Source organism: Lichenostomus cassidix, chromosome 4A (assembly GCF_008360975.1).
Source record: "Lichenostomus cassidix isolate B80296 chromosome 4A, HeHo_3.0, whole genome shotgun sequence".
Taxonomy (NCBI): domain Eukaryota; kingdom Metazoa; phylum Chordata; class Aves; order Passeriformes; family Meliphagidae; genus Lichenostomus; species Lichenostomus cassidix.
Genome location: NC_139485.1, coordinates 4427654 through 4454075, shown reverse-complemented (window position 1 = coordinate 4454075; position 26422 = coordinate 4427654). Strand labels below are relative to the sequence as shown.

The window sequence follows — 26422 nt, the reverse complement described above, 5'->3', positions numbered from 1 at the left end:
TAGAGATGGGGACCCATACAACAACAACTATAATTGCCACAGTTGTGAAAAACCCTAGTGGACATGGAAGTCAATGGCTCTGTGTCATCAATTATCGAGGGAGGAAGGAGAAGGGTTCAATCAAGAAGCTGGTCTTTAAGAAAATGTAGGAAGGAGTAAGAGAATTCAGGCAGGAAGCAGAAACCACCCAGTCTGACCTCATCAGAACTTTGAGACATGGAAAGATTACAGCCACCAGGTATTTAGAATCCTGACTGGCTGCTGCACCAGTGTTGGGATAATGAGACCCAAAGTCAGCAGGAAGATAGGGAAGCCCAACAGGTATTTAGTTCTTGGGAACGAAATAAGATGAATGTCAACGTGTGCCTATGGATGTGATCAAGATACCAACTATGTCTGCATTCTTACTAAAGGAGGAGACAGTAGCTTTCCTAGGCTTTGTAGAAAGTGCATATTCCAAGCTATTGCTAGCTTGTGAGCTCTCCCCATCAGGTAACCTGAATGAACCACAGAATCACAGAATGGTTTGGGTTGGAAGGGGCCTTAAAGATGAGATAGTTCCAAGCACCCTGCCATGGACAGGGACACTCCTGAGGAAGAGAGTGACATGAGTGGCTTGGTGGGCACCTGGTATCCAGCCAAGGTCCACCCACTCCAACAGGGAGTCCCATACCTGTTGCAGTTTGTGTGCCAGAGCCACTTTCCCTATGATACAAATGGGGACACATATCCTGTTGGTGTCTTAAAGCTGCTGCCACTTGCAAACACGAAGATGGACACTAGAAGGCTGCACAAGTCTCACCATGCTTCTCTGCACTTCTTAGTGCTGGCTTTTCCTCTTCTGCTGTGCTGTAGCTCATGGCTGATGTCAGAAGTAAGTTGCTTATGCTCTCAGTAAGACCAGTCCTTATGTCTCACATCAGCAGTTCTAGGAGAACTTTCCTTGTCCTGTCACCTGTCCCACAATTGGAGTAGCCTATAAAACAGAAATGATCAGTGGCTACTTCAGAGCAGAAGGAACCAAGAACTCCCTTCTATGTGTTTTTCCTGTTTTAGGAAGACACTGGCATGCACTCTCTAGCCTGTTCTTAGGTCCAAACAAGAGACCAGAAGAGATGTAAACCCTTTTTGATCTGTCCCCAGGAATCTCTCAGCTAGGGCAGATCATTCCATTGAACAAGTTAAATTCTGTCTGTAAATTTGGGTTGTATTATGTATACAATAGCAGCTGCTGCCTGCCCAGTAATGTGTCATGATTTTTCATGCATTATCTCATCTGAGATGATAGAAACTGTTGCACACCCATCTGCAGGCCAGGCAGTTAAATTAGTTTAACACATTATAACCAAGTCTTGATAACTGAGCTAGGAGGGGTGTTACATTTAGTTTGTCAAAATGTCTCCTACCTGTTTGTTTTGCAAATCAGGTTGCTGTGCCCGTGCAACTGTCACAGGTCCTGAGGAACTGCATGTTTATTCTTCAGCAGGTTTTAGCAATGACAGCATTGACCAGCCTGTGATGGAGGCTGCCCCTGAGATGCAGTGAAATGGAACAGGACATTGACTTAAGAATGAAAAATACAAGCAGTCATCTGTCCAGCCTTGCAAAGCACCATCAGTGTGAGATCCAATGTGGAGAATATGAATTACAGATGGAATAATTGCCTGGGTAAACACAGATAGAAAATGGGAAATCTTAAGGAAGAGGGGGAGAGGTAACAGGCATAAAACTCTAGGACTAGCAAAGAAATCTCTTGTGCATGAGGCAGGGAAACCAGCACATGTGGAAATCCTAATGGCAGAGAAGGGGTTTGTCAGGAAGTGGCTACACTGAAAGCAAACTACCCGTCTGCACCATAAATGTTCCACTTGCACTGCTTGTGCTGCCTCTGCCATCTCCTCTCCGCACCACTCGCTCAAGGGCTCACTTCAACAGTAGTGAGGGTGTGGGTGCCCTTGGGATACAACAGTCTCATTAAAGAGGTACTCCTGGAAACCCTGAGGCACCAGGGTGATGTCCTAGTGGGTGCAGGCATCATCACAGCACGTTGTCAGCTCCAGGACAGACTGTGACAGGAGCCACCCTTTGGCTAGTTGCTGTGTGGACTGGGGAACAAAAGCAGGAACCAGCTGCAGCACTGGGAAGAAAGAAGAGCAAGAGAAGAGCAACCACCTGGCAGCAAGTCATCATGCCAGACCTGCAAAGGCAAAGCGAGGCAAGCATTAAGCCTGTGTGATTAGAGAGCTGGCCAGCTGCCACAGCTCAGGGCCAAGAGGATTACTGGATTCACATAGCCTCCTCACAGCTACTGGGTCATGTGTGCTTCAGCTTACCACAGAGAACAGAAGGGTTGGGACCTGCCTGGAGCCAGGTGAGTAAGGAGTGATAAGAATCGCACCCATCACTGGCTTTGATCTCCTGGAGCTCTTCTGGACTGTGAGGGCTTACGGCACAACCCAGTGCTGCTGCAGAAATATCAGGAACTGATATTAGATTGCTCTGTTACACCATGGACCCCATCTGCCCAGAGTCATTTCCCTAGACTCCAGGACGTGAGCCCTGCTGATGGATTTGTCCCACTCAGCAGCTCTACTCCACCAGCAGGGAAGGGGATCTGACAGTACCTGCTTGCTTGTTTTACAGGGAAGAAGGTGGCACATTAACTCCTCACACTGAAGTATTTGGTGTCACAGAGCAGAGCAGACTTATCAGCCTATTTTAATTCCCAAGCAGATCAAAATTTAATCTGCTGCTACATCTCTGCCTGCCAGGGCCTGTTCTGGCCAGGGAGCAGTACAGGGGCAGGCACTGCAGCTGCAGCTCTCCCTCCAGAGGCTCAGCAGCACAGCCCCCCATCTCCAACCTGTCCCCCGCCTGTATGGCCACACTCCTTGCCTCTCGGCAGCCTCCCTGGAAGTGGCAAGCAGCTGGTGTCCAGAGAGCTGCTCAGAAGCCTCCATCAGGAAAGCCCCATGTCCCCCAAAGGCAGCTGGCTATGAATTCCATGGGATATGGTGGAGCCAGATGGGGAGGGAGGCTCAGAGTCACCCCCTCTCTGCACCCCCAAGACCCCAACCCACCAGCACTGCATCCCTGGCATGACTCCAGAGCACATTGTCACTAGCCAGTGGCCACAGCCAGGCCTCCACTGCAATGCCACCCCAACCACCTGCCTGCTCAGCATGGCTTGGGCCAAACTCAGCAGGAGTCAACAGCTCTCCAAATCCCCTTTCAATCCAGGGGGAATGGCAACAAGGAAATCACAAATCAAGCCTTGGTAGGAAATGCCCCAGCTGTCAAGGCCAACCGCATGCAGCTGTGCTGGGCCTGGGTGCTTCCTTCCCCACAAGGGAGGCCTATCACAGGCCTCAATGGCTAAGCCAGGCTCTGCTTTTGCCTGATTTTCTCAAACCACAAAATGGCCCCTTCCAGACTGGTACAGGAGGGGAAGCCCACCCTGCAGCCCCCAGCACTGACAACCTTAACCAGGAGCATGCTTCTCTCCCAGCCCCTCTGCAGGATGGAGCCCTGGGCTGCTATCAGGGCAGGCTGCTGGGGCACCAGGCACAGCAGTGGGAGCAGGTGGTTTGTGTAGACAACACACACACTGCGGCTCTGGCTGGGTCTTGTTCACCCACCAACAGATGCACCAAGATATGCAGTAACACCAGCACAGCCTGGGGAAGGCAGAGGTACTGCCCAGCAAATAGTGTGGTGCCATCCCTGGCAGCTCTCCTAGCCTGCATGGAGAGAGAGGCAGGGTGGGTGTGCAGAGCTGGGGCAGCCTCCCCAGGCTGGTAGCCAAGGGCTGGCCCAGGCCCTGGGGGTGAACAGGGCTGCTGCACCCATGGCAGAGTGGCACTGACCCACCAGCCCACCATACCACCATGGACTGGTGGCTGCCACACAGCTGCTTGCCCTGCTGAGCTGCCATGGCAGGAACTGTCTGGAGCTTCCAGAGCCCTGTTTCCTGTCCAGAGCTCTGCCAGTCCCAATGGATGCCCGAGATGAGACGGCAGAGCTCAGTGGGATGGCATGTAACCAGGCATGGACACACGCCCATGGACACAAACAGACCCACAAACAGCCACGGGCATGGCTGTGCACACACGTATGGGGGACACAGGCACAAACAAAGGCACAGGAGGCTGCAGCAGTGCCAAGCCAGGGGGTGCTGGCTGCAGCAGTATCACAAACCCATTGCCCTCTAACCTTGGGTAACAGCACCCGAAACTGGGTGCACAGGGAGACTGCAGGCTCAGGGCTCAGCAGGGACCCACGTGCTGCCCCTGGCCAGAAGATACCCACGAGGTGGGGTGGTGAAACCAACGTGGCACACTGAGGCACCACCTTGACTAGGAGGGCTGGGAGCACCTGAGGAGTCATCTGCAGTTGAGGGCTGGAGCCTGAGGCTCTGGCAGGGCACTCCAGCCCAGGGCACTGGGGCAGTGAGTGCCTGGCCTGGATCCAGAGCAGGAGGAGCAGGAGCCACAGTCCCTTTTACTGCAGGCACAGCCCTGGGGCAGGGCTCAAAGCTCCAGCCCAGGGGCCAAGCAGAGCTGATGGTGCAGGTCCCTCGCTGCTGACCATGCAGTGACCCTGCACAACTGCCAATAAACAGCAAGAGATGCCAAAACCAAGCACAGACCATCTGCCTTGAATTAGTTTATTTTGGATAATAATGTCAGGTCTGATTTAGACCAGAACAAAATCTGAAAAATCACCTTCTCTCATGGATGCAGCCCAGCTCTTGGTCAGGCTTCCTCTGCAGGCCATTGCTGGTGCCTCCAGGAGGAATCATTTCCAAGGCCTTTACTGCATCCACTGCTCTGGGACCTGGTGACACAACCCCTTGCAGCACAGGGCTGCAAGGCAGGGCCATGACAGGCTGCTGTCCTGCCCTCCCAGGTACCAGCAGCACTGGTTAGAGCTGGTCTGATGCACTGCTCCACAGCTCCTGGCTCACAGACTCACTATCCCAGAGGACTGCATGAGGGCTGGTGACCAGCTGGCAGATTTTGGGCAAGGACCTCACCCAGCACAGCTGGCTGGGACCAAGCACCCTTCTGCACTGGCACCCAGCCCAGTGGTATGGAGAGTCCGGCCCAGGGGCCTGTGACCAGAGGGTATTAACATGAGATGCAGAAAGACCAACAGAGAAAAGCACTTAAAAAAAACATTTAATTTAACAGATTTAAAAAATGGCTTTAAAATAGTAGAAATGGAGATGAGGTTGGACACAAGTACTGCTACACTGACTTCTCACAGACACTTGAGCAAGATATTTACACCAAACAGCATGGTCGGGGCAGCACTGCCATGAGTACCAGAACTAGTCACACTGAGGCTTTCTGCAGAGCTCCAGCCATGGCTGCCATGTACATTTCTGGCACTTGGAAAGCAGAGAGAAGGTGGTGAACACAGCCACAGGACAGATGGAATGAGTACAGCTGCACCATCATGTGGGGCCTCCTGTGTATGGGGAAAGCAACTTTCAGGGCAGGAGGGCTGTGTAGTATCACTGCTCCTCTGTGGAGGAGGGGCAGAGACCAGCCCTGGGCCACCAGAGGTCCCATCCAGCCAGGGAACTTCCCTGTGAGGGGAAGGAACAGCACATGACCCAGCTCTGCAGAACTGACTCTGTGTTTTGCCAGTGGGCAGGGTCAGAGACACAGACACCAACTTAAGGAACACTGTAACACATACCCTATAATTTCCATAGTGTTATAAATCCTGTTAAGATGCTAATATAACTCCTCCATTTCCTCTAATTGTACCCCCAGTTACCTGTCCACAGGGTTCCCAGTCATTTTCCCACATAATCTATCCTGTGACTATAGTCACTCAAGCTTCACAAGATCCAAATAGATCGAGAACATTTTATGCTTTGGTACCGCATGGATTGTCTGCTATCAGTGGAGGTAGCTGGTAAGCTAATTGTTTCATAATCATCCAAACCTTAACATACAATGCAATTATCAGAACAAAAAGCAAAAGGATTAGCATCAATGAAATAACAGGGTGAAGTTGAGAATTCTGGTAGCTGTAAGCACCCATTCAAAAGGAGTGTCCCACCATCAGTGTTCTCCACCTTTCTCTTCACCTGCTCCACCACATGATGTATTTCTGCCACACCATGATGGGCAGCAATCAAAGTCTTTGATTCATTGGTCCATTTCATTTGGTCCATTCTCTTGGGCTTGTTTCAGCAAGCACCTCCTGTCTGCGCGTTGTAACAGTTCCTATAGCGGTGTGAGGTTCATACCAATGGCAGTAAGCTGCAAGTCTTGAATGAAGGTATAGATAGATTCCAAGAATTGGTAGGACATAACAGGAGCTAAAAAACTAAAAAATATAAACTAAAAATATCCTTAAAATGTAGTTAAAAAATAAAAACTAAAAATAAATAACTAAAGTCCCATACCCGTGATACAGTTACAAGCACAAATATTGGAGTGGCTTCTTGTACCTACAGTAATGTTATCTACAAATACAAAATCACAACAGGTTCTCATGCAAACACATCCTTTGCCAATATACACAAGTACTGTTTGCAGGTTTTTGTTTGGATAAATCTCAAAATGACAAACATTTTGCTCACTGTCAAGACAAATATTTTAGGCTCTGATGGTATTATTTTCACAAATGAATCCTTGTTGCTCCTGCACAATGTGTGCATTGATACAGACAGTTTGCCATTTATTTCCATCTTGTTAGGCCCATACTCTATGCTCCAGAGGATACAGCCCCACTGGGATTTAAACATAATGCAATGATTGGGTATCTTTCATATACCCAGCCACTGCATATTGGTAACACAAAAGCTGTGGCTGTGCTGCTGATGGGATTGATTAGGTAACACCAGGACTGGATTTTTTTTTTTTTTAATTCAATCATATTATTCCAAATTTCACTTTTGGCTTTTAATGGGTAAGGTATTTTCACCTTCCCTTACGACTGCAGTTGTATCAATTGATAGTCTTTTCAATTAATTACCACTCACTGAGATATAACATATTTCTTAAAAGCCATTGATTAGTTAAACAAGGGTTGTGTAAAAGTGAAATTGTACCAACAATATGATTCTGATGTCTGGTAAACTAATTTAAGTTTCCAGATAATTATGTATAGCAGAAATAGCATTAGAGCCAAAACTACTAACAGTATTTCTTACATACATTCAAGTTTGGTGTAGCCTAATCCATCCATCCATATACAGTTCATTCAGGGTTCCTGTGAAGCAGAAAAGAAATATGCTTGTTTGCAAATGCTAATTTAATGTGAATTAAAAAGGTTCAGATGGAGTCTCAACTTCTCCTTCACCAAGTGCTTGCCTCATGACTGTTGCAGCTTCCCCTATGGTTTCGGGGTGGGGAGGTGTCTCTGTATCTGGAGGGAGTGAGACTGTTGCCTGAGCTGTTCCTGGATTGTTTGCCTCAGAATTTTGCACTTTCCTACTATGTTTATCCAACCCTCTCTGTTTATCAATATGCCACAGTTCATGGGTTGAAATTCCATCAAATTTTTTCCAAAAATAAAGCTGCCAACATTTTTTAATAAAGCTACCAACATTTCTTTAACAAGGAATTCTGTTTTCACTCCCCTCAGAGCTGTCTCGAGTATGTTGGTTCCCTGCACTACTGTGCAGGCCCCATTCACCAGCATCACCCAGCTGCTGTATTTTCTCAATTACTTCATCTGGAAGATTGATTCCCTGTCTCGTTAATCAAGAGAGTCATGATTACCTTTTTATCTGCTGGTGGAGTAGTCCTAATTAGCTGTCACAGAAACATACAAAGCATTTTGCATCAAAGAGTCAGGGCCTCTGGTAAAGGTCGTCACTCTCATACCTTCCTGCTTTATTCCTTAATCTTGCAAAGTATACCTCTGACTTTCAGATTCTGGCCAATCATTTTCTGTAGGGTATTTAGTGATACATTTAAGGCACCCAAAGCTAACAAATTAGTATCGTGAATGTTATTCCGAAACTCACCCTCTATAGAAGAATCCTAGCTCAAAACTAAAAACTTCTTAAGACTCCCCTGAGTCTAGGGTTATCCCTGATGCTCCCTGGTCATGCAAACACAAACACACCATCCAAGAGAAGATGGGCTTCCCCAGTCTTCGCTTAAACTGTTTGATTATTTCATTTACTTCATGCTGAGTATAATCCTCTCTGCGTATCCCTCCTGACTGACCATTAGCAACTAATTCCAAATTAATTTGGGAGACCTTTCATCTCCCAAACCAGTCTCACATCTACAAATTCATCTGGGAAACCAACCTTATGAGAATCCAAAAACCCCCAAATATCTCCATCCCATTTTTTGGGATCCCACTGCACACCTGACTCTGCAGTCACTGCATGATCTTTCCTGTGATTCACTTCTCCCCCTCCTTTTCTTATACTGAGCTGCTCTAACTGCAGCCTTCTGGCTACAGTCTGGTAAGTGTGCAACTTATCAGCAAGCAGCTTATTTTGGCACTGTAGCATTACAATTTGATTCTGCAACTCACACATCCATCACTCCATGTTAGAGAATTTCAACAACTGTTCCTTTTGTTGGTGTTTTGTTTGATACACAGCTAACAAAATCCATCCTTGCCTTCCCAAACCCACGAGTTCTTTTCCTTTTTTAGTATATGATTTTTGGATGCATTTCAATATATCCAGCAGTTCAGCTTCTTTTAACTGACCTCCCCATTGCTCACACATTCCTCCAACCATAGCCCACTCGAGAGCCAGTGAACTATAGGGAAGGTTTTCCCATCCAGGAATTTCAGACAGGACTGATTCCTTACATTTAGATTTAAAAAGTAACAGCTCGTTCTGACCTGGCCAACTACACCAGTTTTGTTTTGCTGGTGGGTAGTGTCAGAGACACAGACACCAACTTAAGGAACAGTGGCATTTACTACAATGTAAAACTGCAGAGAATCACAAAAGGATAAGCTAAGCAATGCACCTAATTGTTAGCAAAGAATTACAAAGGCGTAAGTTAAGCAATGTTAATCATTACTACAAAAGAAAGCCTATAGTGATTAAGAAAGATACATCACCAGTTACCCCAACAAAGATACATCATCCAAGTCCCAGAGACATCAGCTGTGGGGGGAAGCTGTCATGGCCAAGGACTGGAGAACCATGCCTGGGAACTGGGAACTCCTGCAGTGCCTCCACCTTTGCAGGTCACGATGCTCCCCCACTTTGCTGTGACAGTAGCCCAGCTTTTGTACTGTTAAACAAGCAAGATGACATAATTTATAATTTCATTTTCCTGCTGGCCTTCTCCCAAAGTCTGGCCAGGGCTCAAGCCAGACATGGCCTTATCCAGTGTCTAGATATGGAAAGGTGAACACATTTTGCCAATAAATAAACACTTATAACAATACTTTGTTAAGGAGTGGATGCATGTAACATTTGGTTGAAATGTTCATTGTAGGTCAACTTTGGCTCAGGGCCTGTTGTTCAGACCTTAGTACTTCACTCTGGGACTCACTCTCTGCAGGAGAGGGGATGGATGTACTGTGTGGATCATGATCTTGTCCCATGTGAGAATACTGGCAGAAGTCCATGGAGCACTGGTGCCCAGCCTCTCCGACTGCAGCAGCGCCAGGGCTGAGGTCCAGTCCAGGATGTTGCAGAGGTTTTTCTACTGTGGCACAGGCTTTTTCTGCATTTTTGCCTTCCACACTGTTCCGAATCCCATAGCCGAAGTAAATCACAAAACCTGCAGGACAGTTTCCATAATGAAATGTGCAATAGTAGGCTGTCAGTGCTAACAGACCCCCAGGAGAGACCTGTGGGCACTACACTCCCTACTGCAGGACACTTACCCAAAACCATCCAGACAGCAAACTGCAGCCAGGTGTTGGCACTCAGCTGTACCATCAGCAGGATGTTAACGAAGACGCTGAAGACTGGCAGGAATGGGAGGAAAGGTACCTGCAAAGGACAAGAAGTGCTGTGTCAGCTGTGCCTTGAGAGGCCAGGCTAGGTTCGAGGATGATACTGGCCAACAGAGGGACCTCATCCCTGCCAGCCCAGAGAGCACCCAGGCACTTCCATGCTGGGCATTGCACCTCAGAAAGATGTCCCGGGCTTTCCTGGTGACTTCCTGGCAGCAAGCCCTGGCAAACCCTGCAATGCCCAGATCCTGTTGGAGTCCCTGGGGCTGCAGATACCAAGCTGCAGGGGGGTGCACTCACTTTGAAGTTTAACCGTGTGTTGCTCTGTGGCTGCCTCCAAATGATGACGGTGAGAATGAGCAGAGCCACGAGGAGCAGCACCAGAACCACGACATAGCCCACGTTAGCATCCTTCAGAGCGGCCACATTGAGGGTCAGGACCACGCAGATGACTGTGATCAGTGTGGCTGCAAAAGAGGGGGTAGTCAGGAGGCTGCATGGCACTCAGCCTCCCTGGAACCCTGAGCCTCACCAACAGATGGGCTGGGCTGAGGCACCCACTCCCCTTGGTCACGCAAGGGTCTAGCACACACTGTCTCTAACACCCACCCCAAAGCCTGAGGAAAGTGCTTTGCTGCAGGCACTTCCCAGACCAGAAAGCTGCAGGGAGCCTGCACTCAGCTGGGCTTGGACTCAGCTCTGACGCTTACCCAGACCTGGCTGAGCCACCCCATTCTGGCTGTACAATGGAAACATTGATAGATCAAACCTCGCTGGCCAAGCCCAAGCACTCTCAAGGGGCTGGGGACTGCCCTTGCCACTGGGCCACATGGGCCAGGCTCACCACAGGGATATCTCCCATGACCACCTGTACATCCTTGGCTTAGCACCCGTGTCCCCCACAACCTCCATGCACCCCAAACCACAGCAGTACCCTGCACCTGGCACCCTGCTCAGGGTTCAGCGCCTGCTGGCACTGCCAACAGCAGCTGGCAACCTGTGCTGCCTGGCTGCTCTCCTCTGCCTGGCATGCCTTCCATCCCCTCCCAGCTCTGTAGAGACAAGCCAAAACACTCCAGCTCCTGGCAGGAGGGAGTACCAGCCGCCCATTTCCACTTACTCACCAATGACCGCAACACAGACATAGACAATGCGCCCCGAGAGTGCAGTGGGGGTGTCCCCAGGCGGGTTGAAGAGCATCACCAGGGACAACGTCTCTTTGTGCTGGGCACTGGCAGCAGTGATGGTGGGGTTCATTATCACTCTCTCCTCGTCGTTCCCATTCAGCTCCAGCATTTCCATGGCCTGCGGGGAGTTCAGCTGTCTGGGCTGGTACCTGAGCACGTAAGACAAGCTTGCAACAAAGCCCAAGGAACTTCCTAGCCCAAAGGAACAGTGGGCAGCACCCTCATATCCCTGCTGCTCCGGCAGCAGCCCCACGACAGCCACTCCATGGATATGCCCAGAGACACACACAGGCTCTGGTCAGCAGCCTCCATCTTGGGGCTTGACACTTCCCCAGGCTGCCTGCCCCTGGAGAAAAGCTGTGGCTGCAAGCCCTCAGGATGAGGTAAGGAACATCCACCCTTGGCACTGCCAACCACGAGGAGTCACCCACCGGAGGATGAGCACGCACACCGCCACCAGGGAGTAGGCCAGCAGAGTGCCGATCGACATGAGGTCCACCAGGTCCTTCAGGTCAAGCAGGAAGGCCAACACCGCTGCAATGATGACACACAATGTGAGCATGGCTCCAGACCAATGTGGGGCTGAGCATGAGGAAGTGGCTGGGAGCCTTACCTGCGAAGAACCCCGAGACGATGGTGGCTGTCACAGGCGTCTTTGTGCGACTGTGGATCCTGGAGAGGACCTTGAAGAGCAGTCCATCCTCTGCCATGGCATGGACCACTCGGGGCATGGGAAACATGGAGCCCAGCAAGCTGCCATGGAGAGAGATTAGAGAAAGTGTCCACACCTACCACCCAGAAGGGGAAGGGATCGGCTCTGTGCCAGGAGCAGGATAGCAGCTGGACAGAACAAATCCCCAGGCCAGCTGGGATGAATGCTGCCAGTCCCTGTGCTGTGCCAGGCACTGCCAGAAATAGAGCCAGTCCTACCTGGTGGAGAGGGCACAGAGTGAGCCAACAGCAACGGCGTAGCGAGCAGGCTCCCAGCCGACCGCTTTGAAAGCCTCAGGCAGAGGGCTGTTCTTGTTCAGGCAGAAGTATGGTACCATGAGAGTCAGGGACGCGGAGACCCCGAAATAAGCCACAAAGCAGATGAAGAGGGACGCAATGATGCCAATGGGGATCGAGCGCTGTGGGTTCCTGGCTTCCTCGCCTGTGCAGACAAAAGGGGCCACATGTGCCTCACTCCACCACACAGCATGGGGCAAGTACCCTCAGGGGATGAGCCAGAGGAGCTACTTTCCATAGCAGCACAGGACTGGGGAGCAGCAAGCAGGGACTGCTGGAGATGAAGGGTCCCTCACCATGCTGCTGCACTAACAGAAGGGATGCAGCTGCCTGGCAGCCTGGACTTGCAGCCCCCCTGGCCATGCCAGCCCTCCTCCCCCACCAGCAGCTCCCTCTCCCTACAGAGCCTGTTGAATGGAAGTCCTCCATGCACCTCAGCTTTGCAAAGGTGTGCTGCACCATGCTCACAGCAAGGGGCTCGGCAGGAGGAAAGGAGGAGGCTGCTGGGCAGCCCCTGGGGGGAGCGTGGCACAGGCAGGGAGGTCAGGCAGAACAGCCTGTACCAGCCACCCACTAAGTAGATTTCTGGGGTAATGAGAGGAAATTAAGAGAGCTGCCTGTGTGCCAGGAAGCAGCAGTTTTGCATGAACCCAGTCATTTAGAAAAAGGCTGCTTAAGGCTGGGAAATAACTAGGAGGCACCAGCAATTCCCAGCACTGTCACAGCCTCAGCTCAGCAGTCAAAAGGCTCCCCACTGCTCTGGGAGCTCCCTGCGCAGGCAGGGTGCAGCCCTGCTCCCACCATGTGGTGTAATGAGCCACTTTTCCTGCAGCAGGGCAGGCACTGAGCTCTCTTGTCTGGCCCAGCTGAAGACACAGACTCCACAGGGAAACCTCCCACGAGCAGTGAGACCAGCTGTTTTCCCACACCACGGAGCATCCTCCCCATCAGCTCCCAGCCAGCTGCTGGCTGTGCAGGGGAAATACCCACACCACCCTCACTCACCTGTGGTGGCAATGCAGTCAAAGCCCACGAAGGCGTAGAAACAGGTGGCAGCGCCAGTCAGGATCCCTTCCAGTCCAAAAGGGACAAACCCACCAGAGCCAAAAGCTTTTTTCCTAGAAAAAAGGGAGGAAAGTAGCTGCCATGGGGTGCTAGGACAGCAGGGCCTATGCCTGCCCTGTGCCAGACCCTGGCCCGGCATGATTGGTCTCCTTACATGTCATCTGGTGAGTCTGACTGTGAGCAGTTGACATGGTCCTTCTCTGAAAGCTGCCAGTTCTTGATATCTCCCTTGATGAAGCCAGCGATGATGATGAAGCTCAGCACCAACAAGTTCACCGCCGTGAAGATTTTGTTCACAAGGGCAGATTCACTGGCACCAAAGGCCAGCAGTACTGTGGGGACAGAAGAGGTGAGTGAGGACCCATCAGGCTCCCATGCCATCACCCATGGTACCATGGAGGCGCTCCTACACACTCACCAGTAAGCAAGATAATCAGGATTAAAGCAAAAAAGTCTGGACGCTCAGCCAGCACTCCCGGCAGGTGCATTGTGGTCTTGTTGGCGAAGAAGGTGGAGATGTGGCTGCCAATGATGTTGTCAAATGTTGCACTCCAGGCTCGAGCCACACTGGCCGTACCTGGTCAATGGCAAATCTGTGCATTAGTCCAAGCCCAGGGCAGACTGGCACCAACCACCCACACCTGGGCACCCACCTCCCTGCTCATCCCACCCTACACCCTGCCCCCACAGCACCACACACTTCCCTCACAAGCCCCCCAAGCTGTCAGCATGGTGCTGGAAGGAGCCCAGGCACACATGCCAGCATTTTGCCTGGCCTCATACCTATCACATAGGAGAGAATGAGGTTCCATCCGGTTATAAAAGCCCAGATCTCACCAACAGTGACGTAGCTGTAGAGGTAGGCAGAGCCGGCCTTGGGGACACGGGCCCCAAACTCTGCATAGCAGAGACCAGCCAGTACCGACGAGAAAGCAGCCACCAAGAAGCAGATGACAATTGAAGGGCCAGCCATCTCCTTAGCTACCTCTCCAGCCAGCACATACACACCAGCCCCTAGGGTGCTGCCCACTCCAAGGGATACAAGGTCCAGTGTTGAGAGGCAGCGAGCAAAATGTGTGTTTTCGGAGCCCAGATCCACAAGGCGCCGGCGAATCAGCTTCTTCCCTACACTGGCTATTTTTTCCCCCAACATCTTGTCCCCTCCTTGGTGATGCTCAGCTGCTCAAAAGCCCTGCAAGAGAAGGAAAGTGTGAAGCTCAGTGTACTTAAGGCAGCATGACTGACACTGCAAAGGGCAAGGCAGGCAATGATGCCCACAGGAGCCTGCTCCCAGCACACCCATTGGCACCATGCCCCTGCCACACTGGTTGGCCAGAGACCATGGTGGTGGCACCCTCCAAGGCACTGTGAGGCTGCACACACTCCTGAACCCAGTGAGTCCATGTTGGGAAACAACCTCATTGCTCAAGTCCTATGCGGTCTCAACCACTGAGCCCCTAGGCATGTCCCAGAGTTTGACTACTCTTTCCCAGGCTTGGCAGTCTGGAGATCCTTCAGCCCAAACTTGAGTGCTAGCACATCCCTCCAGCCTGGCACATGGGTGTGCACAGCAGTAATGGTGTGGAGACAAAGATCTCCTCCAGCAGAGGGCTGGCAGGCTGGGCTGATTCATTGGATGCAGCCATTCGTCTTTCGCTTTCGGCATCTGCAGCACATTCTCTACATGGATGCATATCCAGACAGACACATGGCACAGGCCCCGGCTGCAACCCCCTTGCCTGCTAGCAGTACTTGCTGAGCAGTCTGCAGGCTATGCAGGCCGTAATCACCCTGAACCCGTGACATCCCCTCTCCTCTTGCTCACAGCAGCCACCCATCCCCAAAAAGTTCTGAAAATAAGCAATCTGTGAAGGAGGCATCAAGCATAGGGGAGCTGCAATTAAAGCGGCTCCCAGCACCTATGGCCACAGCTGGCACCTCTGCCCAGCACTGAACAACCCACTCACCAGTGCCTTCTCCCTGCTGGCTTCTCCCTTCATTGGGAAAGGGAACACGCTCCATCCAGGTGCTCAAGACAGCACACCACACTGCATGGATCAGTGTAAGTTCACAAGGATAACTTTGTGACCCTTTTCCATAGAGAAGGATTATCAGGATTACAGTGGCAGCCACCAACTCGGCTGCTTCTCCTTAACCAGCAAACCATCCTGCTTCTTGATAAACCTCCTCCCAAGCTGGCGAGTGTCACATTCAGCCTTGGCCCCCAGGAGCTGTCCCAGCCCAAGTAGCCTCTGGTCCAGGTTTCAATGGGAAAAATGCCCCAGCACTGGGACCCTCCTCAGTCACTACCTGGACAATTCTAGCTGCCTTCCCCAGTGCTGCTCAGTTGTTCCACGGATTTCCAATACCCGACTCGAGCTCCGCAAGGGTAGAGGAGAGGAGAAGCAAGGTGTCGGGCGGTAGCAGGAGCCTCCCGCTGCATGCCGGTGCTGAGTGCAATCCTGCCGCGACTTGGGGTAGGTGACGGGGGCCGTTAGCTCGGAACCACCACCACCACAGCCCCCGCGGGTCAGCCTTCGTCCCGCCGGGGAGTCCGGTACGGCCGAACCCGAACAGGAGGCGGCGGGATCGCCCACGTGCGCCAGGCGGCAGCTGATGCAACAGAGGCACCGGTTGCGCCAAGCCTCTCCCGGTCCCACTCACCCGCGGCGCGGCTCGGTACAGCCTCGTGTCGGTAGGGCTCGGCTCGCTCCGGTGCAATCCCCTTCAGGTGAACTCAGTTCAGTTCGCCGCCGCCGCCGCCGAGAGCTTAAGGGCCGATCGCTTCCGCCCGCGTGGAGCAGCACCTATAGAGCAAGCAGCCTCCACGGAGGTGGGGCAAGAAGCGGGAGAGCGCGAACTGACGAGCGCCCGCCCCCTCCAAGGCCACACCCGCAGCTTCCCGAATTCAAGTTAACAACGGCTCGGCGGCAGCGGGGGTGCGGCTGCTGCGGCCGGCAGCTCCGGGAACAGGGCAAAGCAGTGTGCTCCCTTGGGAAAGGCCATGGAGGGGGCGGCTGGGGGTCCCCCGAGTCCAGATGTGCAATGAGAACAGAGCCTGCCCCGGCCTTCCCCCGCCGGGGCTGGGGGCGAGGCGATGAAGCCAGCCCTGCTATAGGGGCTGGAAGCAGAGCTCAGCCCGAGGCCTGTAGGGCGACTCTACCCCGACCTCTGTACGCTCTGCTACAGCCTCTTCAGTTCTGGGAGCAACAGGCAGCCCTAAGTGATGGGAAACGTCAGTCTTGGGAGAACTGTTGGGCAACCAGGAGAGAGGCAGGAAGCCAGCGCCATCCTCCAGCACGCAGTCGTGAGCACCCATTCAAAGTGGCAGCTCACTGGGAGGTGAGCCAGCCTCTCGCCGGAATCATGGGCAATGCTCTGCTCAATACAATGCCGCTCTCGAGGCAAAAGGCTTTCCAGTCACTTGCAGAGCAGAGCAGGCAGGAGCGCTAGGCAGCTGCCTTCCCCGCCTCCTCCGGAGGCACATAGGCCTGGAAAACACAGCGAAGGAAACACACAGCACGCCGCGGTGACCTCACGGTGATGGAAACACCAGTTCATGCTTTTTACAGGCAGTGATGCAGGCTCTGCCCCCGCTTCCCAGCATCGACGAACTGCAACGCCCCTTCCACCCCCTGGTCCCCAGCAGGAAGTAAGATCAAGCTCAAGAGGCATGGCTGATAGGACTCAGCTGGGCAGCACCATCGCCGTGGGTGTTCTCAGTCAGGGCACAGCAGGACTCCAAGCAAGGTCCCAGACAAGCAGACACTGGGTGCCCAGAACAGTGAGGGGGCAGATGACATCATGATCTGCCTATTCCCAAAAACCTTCTTGCAACATCAGGTGTTGGAAACCAAATGCTGCAGAAGCCTAATGTGCTATGAGCCAGCATTGGCTTTTCCCACGTCCTGTGTGAAGGTGGTCTAAGGAAGAAGCCTGCCTATACAGCTGCCCACCACCACCATACATTCAAGCATCCCACCTGGAAGCATCAGGTTTGTCCAGGAACACTTCCCCAGAGCTACACTATACCTCCATCCACCAGCACCCAACTCCCTGCAACAGACCTCAAGTCTCTGGTTGAGCAAAACCAGCCACAGCCCAGCACAGACCTGCCCTGCTTGCCCAGTACTTTTGGGATCAGTGGGCAGCACTGCGCATTGCCTCTACCCAAGCAGACAGCAAGCACGACTGCAAAAGACACCTTTATTTTAAATACAAGGAGTTAGAAAATTAATTAATTCAAGAGCTCTACATGTATCACTGGCCCAGAGGCTCATGCAGCTGGACAATGGCTGTTGTCTGTTCCCATGTCCAAGCTGTCAGTCTCTCCCCAGGTCATCACTATCAAACACTGCTGCATCTTTCAGACAGATTCCTGGGAAGCAACAGCAACATCAAAGCAGTAGTGCTTCTGGCACTCAGCATCCGACCCCTGGAAAAAGCCACAAGCTGTGTCCCTTCCACCTGGCAGCCTTCAGTTATACCAAGGGATCACTGGAGCATCCCTGCAGCCTGCCCAGAGGCGAGGGCTCACCACAGTGAGGGAACATACCTGCTGCTCTGAGCTGAGCCTGCAAGGAGGAGATTGTCTGCTGATAGGCTTCACACTGGGCAGTCTTGTCAGCTGCAGACAGGAGGCAAGAAGGTGTGTGCTCAGCCCATCCTAAACACCTCACCCCTACTCTCTAGAGCAGCAGCTGAGATCCTGTTCTACCCCCTGCTCATTCCCACAGAACTGCAGGCCCTGGGCTCCAGGTACAAGCACAGGGGATGTCACCTGGATTGCAAGTGTCCTGCAGTGCTCAGAACAGCCAGCTCCACATACCAAGCTCGCCCTTCACTCGCTCCAGCTCTTTCTTGACACGATCCAGTTCCTGGGACAGCTGATCACCTGCAGACTGGCAAGATCAGGGTGTAAGTGTGATGCAGGGAGTTGTCACCCCCACTGCAGCACAGCCACAGCACAGCTCATCCTCTGGAGGAGTACTGCAGCCCATCCAACACTCCTAGCTCAGCACCCTAGGGACCACTGCCAGGGCACCTCCATCACAGGAGCAGCGCCTGGCAAAGGAGACACTGTAGTGAGCATCTGCCAGCACCCACAGGTAACAAGAATGCCTTTGGCCGGCTGCAGCCAGAGAGTGAAGAGTCCTAAAACTGATGGAAAATGCACAAACCCTGTGCAGTAAGGTTTGCAGGTAGGAGATTTCCTAACTTGGAGCTTCATCTTGCTGCAGACTCTACTCACCCCATCCTGGGGCCATGTCCTGCATGTCAGCACATATAAAAGTGACAACACAAGCCACAGGAGGTTTGCATGTTTCAAAAGGAGCTTAGAAAATATGGCTGGACAGAAGCTTGCAGTCCCCTGAGCACTGGAGAGGTGGTAAAGCCACGCAAAAAATGCACATGATCTTGTGTAAACCACAGGGAAAGGCTAAAACAGCTCAGGTGCCAGCCAGGAAATTATGAGACCTGGGGCTGCCAATCTCCCACCTCTTGCATACCTGGCCTGAGCCAGAGGTAGAACAGTGCTCCATGGTGCCAGGACACAGCTGACTCTTACCTGCTGAGCAGGAACTGCATCTTCACACCTTGAAGTCAGGCCAGGGGCCAACTCACTGGACAAAGAGGACTCCTCACACACCCATGTCTGGTTAGCCTTGCCTGTGAAGAGAGGTGTCACACTAGAAACCTGTCATCCTTGGCCCCTCTTCAACCTGGCCACAGAGCTGCTCCAGACCAGGGAAAGGCAGAACCTTTCCAAGAGAGTCAGAGGTCTCCCAGCACCTCCAGCACAACAGCTGCTGCTGGCTTAGCTTGTATGGGTGCTGCTGGGAGAAAGTGCTCCTGCATGGCCTTGCTCCTGGCAGCTCTGGGCTCCTGGTAGGAGTCTGCTCTCACAGGGAGGGCAGGCAGCTGCCCCAGGCAGGCTAGGACAGGGCTGTCCCAGCAGAGTGGGGACAGCCTCCTCACTTCCCCTCCCTCTGCAGGGCTCAAGACTGCAGGCTGCCCAGCTGCAGTTCCTTCGAAGGCAGCACCCCCTGCCTGCAGCACAGGCTGGAGCACCCTCAGCACACCTGGTCAGCCAGGACCCAGCTAGGGAGCAGCACTGCCCAGGAAGCAGCTGCCCATGTTACTCCACACTCTCCCCAACATAAGGCAAGAATCTACACCTCCATACTGCTCACCTGCTCCCAAGGCAATTCCTGCTGCAATCAACCTTTCTTTCCTCTCACCATTTTCCTTCAGCTCTTGGGTCCTATTGCACACCAGCTCCTGTGTAGTTGATCCTAAAGTGAGGCCCAGGAAATGAAAACAAAGAGCATCAATCCCTGTAAGAGAGTGCCCTGACTGACCATGGCCACTCCCTCTCCTATGAATGAGCTCAAGCATCAGATTTGTTCAGGCTCTTTGCTGGGTGCCTCTCCAGCAGAAGAGGGAAGGCACTTCACCCAGCCTTGCTTACTCTGCTCTTCACCTCCCCTCGTGTGAGCATCAGCTCTAGTCCTTTCCCCAGGATCAGCTTTGACCCTGCAGCCAAGACCTGAGTGTTCTTCCCAAGGCAGCAGCTCCCCTCTCCCACAACTCTACAGCCTCTGAGGCTGCTGCCAAGACTCACCCTTACTGAGGCAAAAACGCTTCGATAAAGCCGCTTTTCCCGGAGGCCGCAGTGAAGAGCGGGAAGTGAGAGTAGGAATTGCTGTAGAGAGCCTTGAGGAGGGCTGTTTACGACTCCCAGCCTTGACAGCAGCTGTGGTGGACAATAAGCACACAGGCTGCTATTCCAAAGCAGCTCCATCGCACCCTCTTCAGGCAGCCCGGGGCCCAGCCAGACTGCCTGTTTTAGGCCCACGGGCACCAACACCCCGTGACCCCACACCATCACGGGGGGATGGCTCCAAAACCAACAGGCTGCCAGCCCACATTGGCAGGAGGCCAGACAGTGGTACCGCATCCCTTGGGGTAGGAGGATATTTCCTAGGCTCCTACCTGTGCCACTCCCATGGACTCCCCACTCTCCATGCTCTGACCCCGGCCAGCCTGCAGCCCAAGCCCTCCCACTTCTCCCTTCAAGATGCAGCATCGTAACTCACATGCTTCCCTGCTACGCGTGAGGCAGCTGGCAGGTGCAGAATTACTTTTCACCTCTCTGTCCCGGGGGGCGGGTTTGGGACGGGTGGAAGCCTGTGCCTGCTGCGAAGCCCCGCTGACATGCTGAAGCCTGGACCTGGCAGGCGACGGCCGCTTCAGTCTGGTACCTGCGGGAAAGACGGTTCTGCAGCGCCGGGCAGGCGATGGCTGTGCCAGGGCTCCCCACAGGGGCCCCGCTTACCTGGGGGCTGGAGGAGCCGCGTTTCCCAGGCGCCTCGCCCCGTGCCGACGGCGGGGAGCTGCAGCCCCAGCGAGGCCCGTGTGCGGGCGAGAGAGAGCCTGGTGCGGCCGCGGCCCGAGGAGCAGGCAGGGCTGCTGGGGCGGCCGCCGGAGGGCTGTCCGGCACCGGGCCGCACCCGCCGGGACGGGGCGGACGGACGAGCGAGGCGGGCGCCGGAGCCACCGCCGGCCGCGGGCTGTGGGAGGCATCCGGGCTCCCTTCGGGCCTCGCCCGGGCCCGGGGCACCCGGGGCCTCGCAACCGCCCACGCTCAGCTCCGGGGCCGAGCCCGGGGCAGCAGGGACCTCGCAATCGCCCACGCTCAGCTCCGGGGCCGAGCCCGGGGCAGCAGTGGCCTCGCAATCGCCAACGCCCGACTCCGAGAGCCGCCCGTGGCTCGGGACAAGCAGCGGCGTGGAGGTGACGGGCCTGGCCGCCTCAGGGTACAGCGCGCTGAGCTCCCCCGGGCCCGGCGAGGACTCCGCGCCGAGGCGCAGGCGGGCGGCGATGGCGCGGCACTCTTCCTCGAAGAAGCTGAGGTAAAGCGGGGAAGGCGGCGAACGCAGCGTTTGAACGTGCAGCAGCAGATCAGGGCAGCCCGGCGAGCCGGAGCCGGCCCGCGGCTCCGGCCGCCACATCGCACCTCGGCACCGCCGAGAACCAGGGAGAACCGGGGAGCCCCGCCCGCCTCCGCGCTGGGCCCGCCCCGCAGGTACCCGCTCTGTTCCGGCCGTTCTCCCGCCCCGCCCGTGTCCGCCCTCTCCAGGCGCTTCCCCTGCCCCGCCCCGCCGGTGCCCGCTGTGTCCCGGCACCGTTCCCGCTCCCCTCGCCGGTGCCCCCTCTCTCCCGGCGGTTCCCCCAGGACCAGGCAGACAAGTGGCTTCACAGTGGTTTAATGCGAACGGCACCGGGACGTTACACTGGACAGGGTGCAGACAGCTGGATGGATGGCAGCCCCGCGCAGAGCAGAGGAAGGGGCCGCCCCGAGCGCTACCGGCGGCGGCGGCAGGAGGCGGGAACCGAACCCTTCCGTGGCCACGGCCGCCTCCACCAGCACCAGGCTCCGCGCTGCCCCATGGCCTTTTCCGGGCCGAGCCAGCCCCCGGAGCGGTTCCCTGGCACTTTCAGCGACTTCTCCCCAAGAGCCACCTCTCGCCCAGCAATGCCAGTTCCTCACCAGAAAACAGAGACGTTGGGAAGGACTCAGGGAACGTGCCTGGCAGGAACAGGAGGGCATCCACTGCAGGCCTATGATCCAAGAAAGACTCAACCGTGCCACAACAGTGACCAAGGGCTTACAAACCAGGCAGCCTTGACCTGAGGAGCCCCCAAGCTGAGGCTCAACCTCACTCATCACAGCTGTGGCAGCTGGGGGGAGCCTCCAAAGAGCATTTCTGCTTGCAGCAAGTCACAGCCTCATTGTCCCCTCAAGCCCTGAACACTTCCCTGATGTGTTCTTACTTCCACACAAGTGACTGCCTAACTCACTGCAGAACAGGGGAGAACACACAAAGAGCCACTGCTACTTCTCCTGGTTTTTAAGCAAATGTCTAACCTAGGACCGATTGACTGTTTTCTGCTGTCCTTTTCTGGAGAGGTGGCCTCACTCCGGGCCCCACTGCTGGGCTCCTCCTGTGGCAGCCATCACAAATGCATCCTACAACTGCTCCCACCAGCCTTCTCTTGCTCCTCCTCAGCCAGACTGTCTGCTCCTCCCTGTAGCTGGGGCGCAAGATAAGGTCACCACACTCAGCCAAGCAGGGTGCTGCAGGGAAGAGCAGCACAGCAGCCCCATGGCACAGCACACTGTGGTGTTTCTTAAACTCTGGGCCAACGCGTCACAGCACACATGGCTACAGCCCAGACTTTCCCATCTTCCACGTGCCAAATGGCCCACACAGAGCATCATGAGAGCACACGGGATGGAAACCCCTCAAGCTGCCAGCAGCACCTTAGAAAGGAGGGGGCACAAATACACCAAACAGGTCTGTAATGCAGGAGGCTGATAGCGGGGTTTGAGTAGGTGTTGGGTCTCAGCACTTCCAGACAGTGAAGAATGGGGGTTTCATGCAGGGTGAATGGGGTGGATGACAGACCGACACACCCAGGCACCTACTCACTGGTTTGGATAAACCTTACTAAAACTCTAATACCTGATATAATCACTGACCAACATGACAACTGCTATTCTTCAAAGTCTCCTGCAGAGATGCTTGGGGCTGCACAGACAAGGGAGTGAAGGTCATCTCATACCTTCCTGTACAGGGAGAGGCAGCTCCTACATCAGAACGCCATTAGCAAGTTCCTGCTCCACACCTATCCACATCTGCCCCTGAATGCGGGACAACATGCTCACTTGCATAAATCTTCATACCTTTAGGCCACGACCACAGCCCAGTAGAACAAACTGCTGCCAGTTACAAAAGAGGAAAATACTGAACAAACTGGGAGGTTCAAGAGAGGAAAAGCTGGTTCAGAGAAGACAGATTTAGTGTAAAAATAAATGTCATTTTTGCAGGAGGGAGGGTGGAATGGAGGAAGACAGTGCCAGGTGCTCCTACTGGCGCACTTTCCCTGGGACGTAATTCCTATCAATAGTCTCCTCTTGCAGGAACATATGTAAGCAGCGCTCGTTCTGTGCCAGTGGGTGTCCAGCAATTCTGGAAGAAAATCAGATGTGGAGGTTAGCACAGCTGCCTCCAAGACCCCCACGCCTCTGTTGTCTGTAGGGGGGAGTCAGGCAGCCAGCTCAGCACACCTGGACCATGCTCAGCCCAAGGTCATGCGTCAGTCTGCAACAAGACCAGTAAGAGGTGCTTGGGCACAGGCTGTTCCCTTCCATGCCGTGCCCTCAACCAACAGTGCTGTTCTGCTAATACTACACTCTCAGGAGAGAGCACAAAACACAACCCCCACTCGGGGCAAGACTTGCTCCAGTTCCAGTTTCACTACGTGGCTACTGGCACCACCCTTCAGCACTGGCATCTGCCAGCAGCAGGTCAAGACTCAAGACTCTCTCACAGTCAGCCCACAGCAAACAGCAAACCCAGGACATCAAGCTTACTTGTTAATAAACTGTTCTAGGCCCTGTCTCCGCTCCTCAATGAAAGACTCCTCAAAGATGCCTTCATCTCCTCGGAAGGGAAGCTGTCGTTTCAAAGCTTTTCCAGGCAGCGGTGGCACTACAATCTGAAAGCACAGAATCATGCTGTGAGCAGAACAGCCACCTGCAAGCAGGTATTCTTTACTGTTTGATGCTCATCTCCAGTGCCATCACATGGACAGAACCCCAGAAGGTGCCCAATGTCAAGAGACTGGGTAAGTTTCATGTCTTGAAACATTTTGGGATGCTTGGCAAATGCCTGTGCTTGGTGGGAGGAGCAGATCAGGTCTTGGGAAGGCAAGACAGTGAAATGCCCCAGCCTCAGCCCAGAGCCAGCATCCCAGCCCTGGCAGAGCTGTCCATCAATCACACACCGTGGGAAGTGCTAACCCAGCCCCTGAGTGCCCAAGCAACCAGAAGCCTCACCTTGAGGGGGTGGGGGCCATGGAGTCTTAAAAGCCCCCATGAGGGACCTACTTGTTGTCTGGACTTTGCCTTCTCCTGGAGTTTTCATCTCACCCATGCTGGAATCCTAGGATTTGGGAGCTATAGGTGTGTTTTTGTGTACCTTTTCTGTCTTTCTCTCTCTTTCTTCTAATCCTATTTTCATGGAACTTTATGGGCAACATAGCATCTTAAGGTTCTAAAGGTTTCTAGGTAAATGGGTTAAGTTTTTGCTAAGTTAACACTAAATTAATGCTAAGTAATGTTATAACAAGTGTTTTATAAGTTTATTTAATCCTTTGCCAAAGTTCCTTATTTTTCTATATTTTTACCAGTGAACTTTTGTGTATTTGTAACCTCTTGAGAGTATCTGGTTGGGACTTCTCCTTGTTTCACCCTAGATTTAAGTATCTGGTGTGCAACACCCACCACTATGGCCTCACTTCTGGGCAGCTCAAGATTATTGCTGCAACTGTTCCCGTGTCCTGGCTTAAGGAATACAGAGGTCTGCATCAGGCCTGACCTTACTGTCTCGTTCCAGCTCATTCTTCAGCCACTCAAAGTCGCTGTATCGTCTCCTCACACATGACTCTTTCAATTTGAAGATGGGGAGGTTTGTCTGTAAGGAAGCAAAGCAGTTAATTTCCAGGTTGCTCTGGAAGCCACACAGTATTTCAACATGTAACTGAAACCTGAAGCTGCAGAGAGAAAATCAACCCCCCTGAGAAGGAAGCATGATGGGAACACTCAGCTTTTATTCAGGACAGCACAGACACCAAAACCCTTCACATCCAAGCAAGCCAGTCTACTCAGTGCCAGCCATTCCCTCTCCCTCGAATGACTATTTCAGGAACACACCCCCTTCCCAGGGACACATACTGGAACCAGTGCTGACAATATCATTGTTAGGAGAATGATTTTTTTTTTCCTGCCTAAGTTTACTCCATTTTGAAGTGATCTACAAGAGAGCTTCAGAGCAACCTGCAGAGCAGAAGAACATCTGCCTTGACATTGGCATCTCCATGGAAGAACTAACAGAGAAAATCTTGCCCCAGCAACTGTTCAAGGCCAGACCTTATCTACAGTGTTCTCCCAGAACAGACCACCTATCCCAGCAGGCTTTTCATGTCCCTCTAGTGTCACTGGAGAAATGTACAACAATTCCTCACCTTTCTCCCCTGCCACTGGAGTCCAACAACTGACAGCTACATTAACTTCACCTTTACACCATCAACACAGCCTGAATCATTCCAGGAACTGAGATAGCAAAACCTTCTGATGGGCAGCACTCAGACATTACTGCCAACAGGATTAACTGTTCTAATGAGGTCTGTGAAATAAACCCAGATGCTTTCAGAGCATCTCCGCTGGTTTCAGTGGGACTAAGCGGTTCCCATTGCCACCTGCAGGTTGATGGGAGTTAAGCACTGGAGCAGAAAAAAGCAAACACCAATTTTTCTGAAAGGCAGGGGAGACTCAGCAGTTAAATCACACTATAAGCAGAAGTCAAACTAGGACCACAACACATGGTAAATGGAGCTTGCTTTAGAGGAAGCTCAATTTTACTTTGTCCAGCTATCAGATGCAGACATGAAGGGGTCCCCAGTTCAGCGCAGTTAAGGCCCATTGACAAGAACCCTGCTCAACCTGCTATGCACACTGCTGGCTCATGGGCTCTTGGTAAAGCAGCTAGCCCAAGATAATGCTACCCAGCTCTCCTCCCCTGCTTGAGATAACCAGCTACGTGCAGCCCTGCCCTGCTCAGCAACCACCCAGCGGGGCTCTACAGAGGGGACGGGCGCAGGAGCCTGCTGAGGCAGCACCTCCCTGTCCCTGTGCGCACCAGCCCCCGCTGGACGCTGAACGGCCCCGGCGAACCCATCAGCTCTGACCTTGAGCCCCGGAACACCGCAGCCGCGCTGCTCGCCCCAGCCCGGCGCTGCCCGGGGTTTCGCCTCCTCTGCCCCCCGCTGCTGACCGGCGGCACCACCCCGGCCCTACCCGGCCGCCTTCCCTCGGCCACCGCGTCCCGAGCGCTGCCGCCCCTCCCCGGGCCGCACACCCGCACACCGGGCAGCCCAGCCCCGCAGGCCCAACGGGGGCCGCACCCGCATGCGGAGCTCGTAGCTGGTGTATCTGGCGCGGCCCATGCCCACAGTCTGCGGGTTGAAGATGTCGATCTCGAGGAAGTTGCTGGGCGGCCCGTACGCGTCCGTGAGGTCCTGCGGCTTCGCGTTGAGGCGCCGGGTGTCCGCCACCGCCGCCTCCGACATGGTGGTACCGCCACCGCCCCGCCCGGCCTGCCCCGCCCGCTGCCGCAGCCCGCCCC

The 26422-nt window shown here is 53.8% G+C and overlaps 3 protein-coding genes across 9 annotated transcripts; all 3 read right to left on the bottom strand.

Annotated features, from left to right (window-relative positions):
• Nucleotides 1–5162: 5162 nt before the first annotated feature.
• Nucleotides 5163–15974, bottom strand: SLC7A3 (solute carrier family 7 member 3). 4 transcript variants are annotated; one of them, XR_014852190.1, is made up of 13 exons: nt 15834–15974; nt 13953–14361; nt 13588–13746; nt 13324–13501; nt 13110–13222; nt 12027–12249; nt 11710–11849; nt 11528–11630; nt 11034–11245; nt 10210–10376; nt 9838–9946; nt 9068–9731; nt 5163–7233 (listed from the first exon to the last, which is right to left on the bottom strand). XR_014852190.1 is itself a non-coding variant. In XM_085060225.1 (12 exons), the coding sequence occupies exons 2-12, from the start codon at nt 14320–14322 to the stop codon at nt 9445–9447; spliced, it is 2061 nt and encodes a 686-aa protein (XP_084916351.1). In that variant the 5' UTR covers nt 14323–14361; nt 15834–15974; the 3' UTR covers nt 5163–9444. The 4 variants fall into 4 exon arrangements, 3 of the variants coding, with proteins under 3 accessions (XP_084916351.1, XP_084916353.1, XP_084916354.1); XM_085060225.1 differs by having other exon boundaries at nt 5163–9731; XM_085060227.1 differs by lacking the exon at nt 15834–15974 and adding an exon at nt 15480–15707 and having other exon boundaries at nt 5163–9731.
• On the bottom strand, nt 15837–21309 carry LOC146437366 (uncharacterized). Of its 4 annotated transcripts, none has more exons than XM_085060230.1 (8): nt 20509–21300; nt 20270–20434; nt 19795–19926; nt 19364–19465; nt 18739–18839; nt 17998–18070; nt 17725–17796; nt 15837–15976 (listed from the first exon to the last, which is right to left on the bottom strand). In XM_085060230.1, exons 1-8 carry the CDS (start codon nt 21182–21184, stop codon nt 15912–15914), a joined length of 1386 nt encoding a protein of 461 aa, XP_084916356.1. In that variant the 5' UTR covers nt 21185–21300; the 3' UTR covers nt 15837–15911. The 4 variants fall into 4 exon arrangements, 3 of the variants coding, with proteins under 3 accessions (XP_084916356.1, XP_084916357.1, XP_084916358.1); XM_085060231.1 differs by lacking the exon at nt 15837–15976 and adding an exon at nt 17362–17547; XM_085060232.1 differs by lacking the exon at nt 15837–15976 and adding an exon at nt 17362–17604 and having other exon boundaries at nt 20509–21299.
• A 114-nt stretch (nt 21310–21423) lies between these two features.
• Nucleotides 21424–26413, bottom strand: SNX12 (sorting nexin 12). Its single transcript, XM_085060236.1, has 4 exons — nt 26202–26413; nt 24617–24712; nt 23611–23735; nt 21424–23206 (listed from the first exon to the last, which is right to left on the bottom strand). The coding sequence occupies exons 1-4, from the start codon at nt 26364–26366 to the stop codon at nt 23104–23106; spliced, it is 489 nt and encodes a 162-aa protein (XP_084916362.1). The 5' UTR covers nt 26367–26413; the 3' UTR covers nt 21424–23103.
• Nucleotides 26414–26422: the final 9 nt, after the last annotated feature.

Coding starts and splice junctions, on each gene's coding strand:
- LOC146437366 (XM_085060230.1), bottom strand. CDS start 21,184: ATGTGGCGGCCGGAGCCGCGGGCCGGCTCCGGCTCGCCGGGCTGCCCT. Junction 19,927..20,269: donor CACGCGTAGCAGGGAAGCAT/GTGAGTTACGAT, acceptor TGTCCACCACAG/CTGCTGTCAAGGCTGGGAGT. Junction 18,840..19,363: donor AGGAATTGCCTTGGGAGCAG/GTGAGCAGTATG, acceptor CTCTCTTCACAG/GCAAGGCTAACCAGACATGG.
- SLC7A3 (XM_085060225.1), bottom strand. CDS start 14,322: ATGTTGGGGGAAAAAATAGCCAGTGTAGGGAAGAAGCTGATTCGCCGG. Junction 11,246..11,527: donor GTGTGCGTGCTCATCCTCCG/GTGGGTGACTCC, acceptor TTACGTGCTCAG/GTACCAGCCCAGACAGCTGA. Junction 9,732..9,837: donor TGCTGTCTGGATGGTTTTGG/GTAAGTGTCCTG, acceptor ACTGTCCTGCAG/GTTTTGTGATTTACTTCGGC.
- SNX12 (XM_085060236.1), bottom strand. CDS start 26,366: ATGTCGGAGGCGGCGGTGGCGGACACCCGGCGCCTCAACGCGAAGCCG. Junction 23,736..24,616: donor AGCTGGAACGAGACAGTAAG/GTCAGGCCTGAT, acceptor CTGTGCTTTCAG/ATTGTAGTGCCACCGCTGCC. Junction 23,207..23,610: donor CTAGAACAGTTTATTAACAA/GTAAGCTTGATG, acceptor ATTTTCTTCCAG/AATTGCTGGACACCCACTGG.